We start from the raw sequence: 8,359 nt of genomic DNA, 5'->3' as shown, positions 1-8,359 counted from the left end.
GTCTCATTTTCCGACGGCCACGTTGATGCTGGCCGAAGCTCCTTGTGATTGGGGTGCACCACCACGTGCCCCACCGCGTTTTCGACCTCTGGCCGAGAAGAAGTTGTTCAACTCAGGCCAACGGGCCCGGCTGATGTCGAGGATCTGCTCGACCTCAGTGGCATGCTTCTTAGCTTCTTGCCACATGGTGAAGGTCTCGAGCTCGATCTTCTGGTAAACGCAGGAGGGGATGCCGCTCAGGTACTTGTCGCGTAGTTTCAGGTCCCCATACCTGGAATGGTCCGCCGGACCCTTGAACAGCGCGGAGAACTCCACGGCGGTGCATTTTTCACGGACCGATTTGTCCACACAGAGCTTCACCAGCTCTACTTGTGCTGCCGCCTCGTCGTCGAGATTTCCGAAGCGGGCCTTGAAGGCGGCGGTAAAGGCTGCTTTGTTTCTGAAGGGGGTCGTGACCCCTTGTACACCCATCTGCACTGATGTGAGCTGGGAGAAGTAGGGAGTAGCCCAGGCGCGGGCATCTCCATCTAGCAGGCTTAGTGCAACTTGTATCTTGAGCTCGATGGTGGTCAACGATGTGTTGACCAGCCAGTAGATACGTAGCTGTGACAGGAACCTGTCACACTCGATGACGGTTTTGCCGTCATAGTGAAGGGGCAGGAGGAGCTTCAAAGTCTCCTTGTTGGGGGCAGTTGAGGGGGAAGACATTATCATCGGCGGGGGGGACAGAGGACGGCGCGGGGGCAGAGGCAGCTGTGGTGGCCCTTCACTGGTCGGACTACAAGGGGAGTGAGTGCACAAGCGGCCTCGCGGCAGCAACAGCAGTGAAGGCACTGGAGGAAGCCTGGAGGAGGGGTCACATACGTCAGTAACTGCTGATGCGGGGGCAAGCGCTGTCGGCGAGGCGGACTGAGCAGAATCCGCAGACTCGAACTCCAAGACTCCTTCTTCACTCACCCTCTCTTCAGGCTCAGACTCTGGCGCAGGGTCTGGAGGGAGATCTCCTTGCGCTTGACTTGAACCGGCGACAGTTTGGGGAAGGCGGGAGCTGGGAGAGACAGGGCGAGAATGCCGCGAGGTGGATCGAGATGCGAGGGTGCTGCGGGGACCGAGCGGATGTTGGGCCCTTCTAATCGCCTTGTAGCACAGGTAATCTTGCTCGATCGACCGGGGTGTCCGATTTGGGCACGGCTGCTGCTCGCAGGCGAGGATGAGGGTGTCAGGACCATCTGGGATGTAGACGTCGACGAGGTCCTGAGAGTCAAATGCGTGAACTTGGCCTTGGCAGGCAGCCACGATGGATGGGGGAAGGATGGGGAGGTGCACGTACTACAAAGGCCGTGCTATACTAGCTTACACCTATGGTGCCCAAAGTGTCATGAGTTGGCACGGGGTCTAGCCGTTTTTTAATTTTTCCTTTTTGCGGGCTCGAACCCATGACCTCTGTACTACATGCCTGATACGGATGCATCATATCTACTGTATGATTAGATTAGATGGGCGGCAGTGCGCGGCTGTCACGAGTTGGTACGGTGTCTAGCCGTTTTTTAATTTTTCCTTTTCGCGGGCTCGAACCCGCGACCTCTGTACTACTTGCCTGATATGGATGCATCACTATCTACTGTACGATCTGATTAGATAGGACGGCAGTGCACGGCACAGCTCGGGCTCTGCTGACACAGCCTCTCTGACTCACCGGCCCCCAGGGCCGCGTCAGCATGCTGCGCACGGACCAGCTGCGCACGGACCAGCGCGCACAGCCTGCCCTAATCTCCTCATGTATATAAGCCGGCCTCTGCTGCCCTAGGGACCTCAGTTTCGACCTCTTGTCCCTAGGTCAGTAAGCCTTCATTTGTATTCTTTCTTACTTTGCTAACTAATACATTTTCTTGTCCCTAGCCTTAGGTTCGAGCCTAGCTCACCATCGCTTCGGTGAGAACCAGTCGAACACCCCCAGCTTTTAGGTTTTCTCCTGTCGCTCGACCCCAAGTCGCGACATTAGGTCGAAACTCCCCATAGCTGCCGGCGTTCCCTCGGGACTCCCACTACTCACATTCACTTCCTATAGGTTGGGTGGTGCGCACCCTTACTGTACCCTACGATACCTAGATAGCGTACTATACATCGCCACCACTTAGGGGACGAACTCTTCAGTACCTGCACTTCAGTGGGCGGTACTTGTCCTCACGGACGCGTGGCTTAGGTTCCTGCTGCATACTAGCCAAAAGCAGTACTGGGCCCCACGTGAACTGCGAACCCTAGTGTTACCTCGGGCGCCGTAGGTGTAAGCTAGCTAGCACGGCCTTTCGTAGCACGCGCACCTCCCCTTCCTCCCCCCATCAACGTGGCTGACGAATTCTTCGACTGCTCTCGACTTGAGCACGCCTTCGACACCCAGGAGCAGGTCGACGTCTCTCGTGACGACCCGAACAGCAACGGAGACAGAGCTCCTTTCTTCATCTGTGATCGGCAACCGTGCCCTAATCGCACTCCACGGTCCATCACTGTTGACGAAGGACACTTCGTGCCAATCCGACGAGTCCAACACCCCAGCGGCCCTGCACTCCGGTACGCTGGCACCTCGAGATCTACATCTCGCCACGTCACTCCCGTCCCATCCCGACCTGCCTCACCAGGCACCCGCATCCCCCAACCTGTCGCCAGTACAGGTCAAGCGCGAGGAGATCCCCATCTCCCTCGAGGAACTGAGGCAGTCGCACAGCCTACAGCGACCCCTCAAGCGATCCCCCAGTCCTCCCTGGGGCCGCGGTTGGAAAGGCCTCCCAAGACCGAGCCCCGCGACACTCCGCCGCATTCTTGGGCCAGCTCGTCGTCAGCGGTCACCGCCTCGACTTCAGTCCCTGTCCTACGTCACCCCGCCTCCGGACTTCCTCAACCGACTTCACCGCCGTCGCCGCCGCGAGGCCGCTCAAGCACTCGTTCCTCGAGAAGTCCGCCCGGCGGACAGTCACAACAGTCGCCTCCGTCCGCGGGCAGTCCTTCGTCCCCCTCGTCGCCGATAATGTCCTCTCCCGCTGCCGTGCCTGATAAGGAGACGTTGAAGCTCCTCCTCCCGCTCCGATACGATGGGAAGTCAGTGGTCGAATGCAACCGCTTCATCTCGCAGTTGCTCATCTACTGGACGATCAACACGGCCCTCTCTTCCCTCGAGCTGAAGATCCAGGTTGCCCTCAGTCTCCTCGATGGTGACGCACGAGCTTGGGCCACCCCCATCTTCTCCCAGCTTGCCTCTGTCCAAATCGGGATCCAGGGAGCGACAACCCCCTTCGTCGACGAAAAAGCCTTCCTTCAGGCATTCAAGGCCCGTTTTGGCAATCTCGACGACGCCGCCGCAGCACAGGTGGAGCTTACCAAGCTCTGCTCCGACAAAACCATGCGCGAGAAGCGCACTGCCGCAGAATTCTCTGCGCTGTTCAAGGGTCCGGCGGACCGTTCTGGGTATGGGAACCTGGAACTATGCGACAAGTACCTGAGCGGCATCCCTTCCCGTGTCTATCGCAAACTCGAGCTCGAAACCTTTGCCACGTGGCAAGCCGCTGACAAGCGCGCCACCGAGATCGAGCAAATCCTCGACGTTAGCCGGGCTCGTTGTCCCGAGCTAAACAGCTTCTTCTCGGCACGGGGTCGAGGACGCGGAGGGGCACGTGGTGGTGCACCCTCGTCACATGCAGCTTCGGCCAGCATCAATGCGGCCGTCGGAAAAGGAAACTTCCCCGGCACGTGCTTTGGCTGTGGGAAGCAAGGGTACCGACGCTTCGAGTGCCCCAATTGTAAGGACAAGCCTTACACAAAACGCGCCGACGCGCGGGCTACGGTTGCCTCGGGATCCACCCAGGCGGCGACAAGCGCCCCCGTCACGACATCACCCTCGGCAAGTATAAGTGCCGCTTCAGCGAAATCCGAGCAATCGGAGCTGGCGGACTTAATGGCACAGGTGAAATCGATGCGCGAGGAGCTCGAGCATTACCGGGCGATGAAGGAGGAGGGTTTTTGATCCGGTCCGCGCTTCGTGCCGCACGCGTCGGGCCGCGAGTCTCATCATGTAATAAGTATAACGTATTGTCAACTGCGATGGTGTACGAATTGGACCAGGGGTCCCAACATTTTCACATCCCAGTTCGACTTCAAGGGAAAAGACGGCACAAAGACATAATCGCTATGGTGGACAGCGGAGCCACCACGAAGTTCATCAACAAACGATTCATTATCGAGAATAAGGTGCAAACGCGGAAGTTAAAAGAACCAATTCCGCTGTACAACATTGACGGCACCCTGAACAAGGACGGAAGCATCTCGGAGGTAGCAGTGCTACAGATGCATATAGGAGAGCACGTCGAGAAGACGGTGTTCACTGTCACAGACATCGGTCCGGAAGATGTGATCGTCGGGTTGGATTGGCTACGCGAGCACAACCCCGAAATAGATTGGGAGAAAGGCTCTCTCAAATTGTCGCGATGCCCTGAAACGTGCAGTGCCAGGAGGACTGGCCGAATGGAGCAAGCAACGACTGCGCATGATACGGGGGACAGGCCCACGGCGCGCAGGCGTTCGCCGAAATCCAAACGGTCGGTTATAGGCGCTTGCTGGAGTAAGGTACTCCCGGACTTCGAACCCGAGGAAGATCCGGTGGAGGTAGAGTGGGATGAGGTCGATTTGATCGAAGCCTGGGAGCAAGGCGTCACACTTCCCGGTGCTCCTCAGCTGTTCATCGCAGCAGGACATACGTACTCCCAGCTGTTCGCTGAGGAGGAGATCAAAAAGAAGGTCGTTAAGACCGCCGAAGAGTCGGTACCTAAACAGTACCACGAGTTCCTGAATGTCTTCTCCAAGGAAGCATCAGAACGGTTACCCGAAAGGAAGCCGTATGATCACGCAATCGAACTCGTGCCCGGCTATTCGACCTTCCATTCGAAGGTGTACCCCCTGTCGAACAATGAGCAGGAGGAGCTTGACAAGTTCCTCAAGGAGCAACTAGCGAAGGGTTACATACGGGAATCAAAGTCGCCCATCTTGTCCCCCTTCTTCTTCATCAAAAAGAAGGAAGGGACGCTTCGACCCATGCAGGACTACCGCCGATTGAACGCAATCACGGTCAAAAATCGTTATCCCTTGCCGTTGATCGCCGAAATGGTGGACAAGCTCCGTGGTGCTATGCTCTTTACGAAGTTCGATGTCCGATGGGGATACAACAACGTCCGGATCAAAGCCGGTGACGAGTGGAAGGCGGCCTTCGTAACTAACCGGGGACTGTACGAACCCCTGGTGATGTTCTTTGGCCTCACTAATTCCCCCGCGACCTTCCAGGCCATGATGAACAAGATTTTCCACGACCTCATCGTCGGCGGCAAGATCCTTGTGTACCTAGATGACATACTCATCTTTTCCACCAACAAAGAGGAGCATGAAAAGGTCACACGCGAGGTTCTGCGTCGCCTTCAGGACAACGATCTGTTCCTGAAGCCTGAGAAGTGCGAGTGGGACGTTCCCAAAGTCGACTACGTCGGCTATGTGTTCGGTGGCGATGAGGTGGCGATGGATCCCGCGAAGCTGAAAGGAATCAATGAGTGGCCGGTACCCCGGAACAAAAAGGATGTTCAGAAGTTCCGGGGGTTCTCCAACTTCTACCGCCGCTTCATCAAGGACTTCGCTAAGATCTCGCGACCACTCGACCGGCTCACAGGGAATGACCCATGGCATTGGGGCGAAGAAGAACAACACGCCTTCAATGAGCTCAAACGGCTCTTCGCGACGACTCCCGTCTTAGCGCTGTATGACCCTAATCGAGAAACGCGCATTGAGGTCGACGCTTCGGGTTATGCCACTGGCGGCGTGTTGATGCAGAAGCAGGACGACGGCAAATGGCACCCTATTGCCTTCCGATCCCATGCGATGGATCCGGCACAGCGGAATTACGAGATCCACGATAAGGAAATGCTCGCGATCATCGAAGCACTGGACGACTGGCGCCACTACCTCGAGGGCCTACCCAATCAGTTCAAGATCATCACCGATCACAAGAACCTCAAGTACTGGCGCACGTCTCAGCATCTCACACGTCGCCAAGCACGCTGGTCACTGTTCCTAGCTCGCTTCGACTTCCGCATCACGCACAAGGCCGGGACGTCAAATGGAAAGGCTGATGCCCTGTCTCGTCGGTCAGACCATCAGATCGGCGATGAGGATGATAACACCGATCAGGTGGTTCTCAAGCCAGAGCGCTTCCACATCGCCTCCGCCAGGCGCGGTCATGCCTCGGTGACGGCCGATCAGTCGCTTCTGAAACGCATCAGGGAGTGTTCGGAGAAGGATTGGGAGGTGGCCGAGGCACTTGAAAAGGTGCAGAACCTTGGGCCGCCCCGGCTGCAAAGGGGTTTTGAGGAGTGGAATGCCGAACAAGGGCTTCTGCTGTTCCGCGGGTGCGTGTATGTCCCAAAGAACGCGGAGCTCCGGCGGGATATAGTCAAGATCCACCACGACTCGCCGATCGCCGGTCATGGTGGTCGTGCCAAAACCCTTGAGCTCGTATCGCGGAACTACTGGTGGCCGGGAATGTCCAAGTTTGTCAATGAGTACGTAAGCACCTGCGACGTGTGCAACCGTACCAAGACATTCCCAGCCAAGCCCCAGGGTCCGCTGAAGCCGAATGAGATCCCCGAGCGCCCATGGCAGATCATCACGACCGATATGATCGTCGGCCTGCCGAAGTCCGATGGGTTTGACTCGATCCTGGTTACCGCCGACCGCTTTACCAAGCAGGTCCACTTCTCAGCCTGTCATGAGACCCTGACGGCAGAAGGCGCGGCAGACCTGTACATCCGCGATGTGTTCAAGCATCATGGGGCCCCGGCCAAAGTCATATCAGACCGAGGTCCCCAGTTCGCTTCGAAGTATCTCCATGCGGTGTACAAGGGACTAGGGATCGAGCCGGCGCTGTCCACAGTGTTCCACCCCCAGACAGATGGCCAGACTGAGCGCTGGAATCAGGAGATCGAGCAGTACCTGCGTGCCTTCACAAGCCACAGGCAGGATGATTGGGCGAAGCAGTTGCCGCTCGCGGAATTCACACTGAACAACCGAGTTCACTCCGCGACCGGGCATTCCCCTTTCTTCCTGCATCAAGGGTACAATCCTGAGATCCAGGTTCGGATCAATCCGATGTCTGCGATGCCTGCGGCTGCTGATCGGCTCAAGATCCTGAAGGAGATTCGCGACGATACGCGCTCTGCGCTCGAGCTGTCGGCCGAGCGTATGAAAGTGTACTATGATAAGCACGTGCAACAGGCACCGGTCTTTGCGCCGGGGGACAAGGTCTGGCTTGATGCCCGGAACCTTAAGCTAAAACAGCCGAGCAAGAAGCTCAGTCCCAAGCGCCTTGGACCATATGCCGTGCGGCAAAAGCTCGGAGACTTGGATTATGAATTAGTCCTGCCGAAGTCGGTGCCGGTGCACCCGGTATTCCATGTCTCCTTGCTGAGCAAGTACATGCGTAGCGATATCCCGGGCCGGGAGCCAGTGGAACCGCCTGTGATTGAGGTTGAGGGTGACGAGGAGTACGAGGTTGAGCGGATCAAGGATTCACGGATCTTCCGGCGTCAGCTGCAGTACCTCGTCAAATGGAAGGGTTATAACGACTCGCATACGTCATGGGAACCGGCGCGCAACGTTGCCAATGCGCTGGCCCTCATAGCCGACTTCCACCGGAAGAATCTGAACGCCCCTCGCCGCCTCAATGCTGCTACCTTTGGTGGTCTCAACTTCCAGCCAATGCCTTCGCCGCTGACTGAAGCACGATGCCGCTCCGGATGGGAGATGGGCAAGGGCGCCTCGCATGAGGTCATGCGCCGTTGAGGGGGGGGTAATGTCACGAGTTGGTACGGTGTCTAGCCGTTTTTTAATTTTTCCTTTTCGCGGGCTCGAACCCGCGACCTCTGTACTACTTGCCTGATATGGACGCATCACTATCTACTGTACGATCTGATTAGATAGGACGGCAGTGCACGGCACAGCTCGGGCTCTGCTGACACAGCCTCTCTGACTCACCGGCCCCCAGGGCCGCGTCAGCATGCTGCGCACGGACCAGCTGCGCACGGACCAGCGCGCACAGCCTGCCCTAATCTCCTCATGTATATAAGCCGGCCTCTGCTGCCCTAGGGACCTCAGTTTCGACCTCTTGTCCCTAGGTCAGTAAGCTCCCATGTATCTGCTTACTTACTTACACTAACTAATATACTTTCTTGTCCCTAGCCTTAGGTTTGAGCCTCGCTCACCATCACTTCGGTGAGAACAAGTCGAACGCCCCTCGCCTTTAGATATTCCCCTGTCGCTTGACCTCAAGTCG

The 8,359-nt window shown here is 57.2% G+C and overlaps 1 protein-coding gene across 1 annotated transcript; it reads left to right on the top strand.

Annotated features, from left to right (window-relative positions):
* Positions 1 to 2,465: 2,465 nt before the first annotated feature.
* POSPLADRAFT_1107962 (hypothetical protein) lies at positions 2,466 to 3,640 on the top strand (the record flags this gene model as incomplete). Its single annotated transcript, XM_024483318.1, has 2 exons — positions 2,466 to 2,568; positions 2,670 to 3,640. Coding segments are annotated over 2 exons (1,074 nt in total), but the record flags the coding sequence as incomplete, so codon positions are not given.
* Positions 3,641 to 8,359: the final 4,719 nt, after the last annotated feature.

The sequence above is a fragment of the Postia placenta genome, assembly GCF_002117355.1.
Source record: "Postia placenta MAD-698-R-SB12 unplaced genomic scaffold POSPLAscaffold_5, whole genome shotgun sequence".
Taxonomy (NCBI): domain Eukaryota; kingdom Fungi; phylum Basidiomycota; class Agaricomycetes; order Polyporales; family Adustoporiaceae; genus Rhodonia; species Rhodonia placenta.
This window is presented reverse-complemented; position numbering and strand designations above follow the sequence as displayed.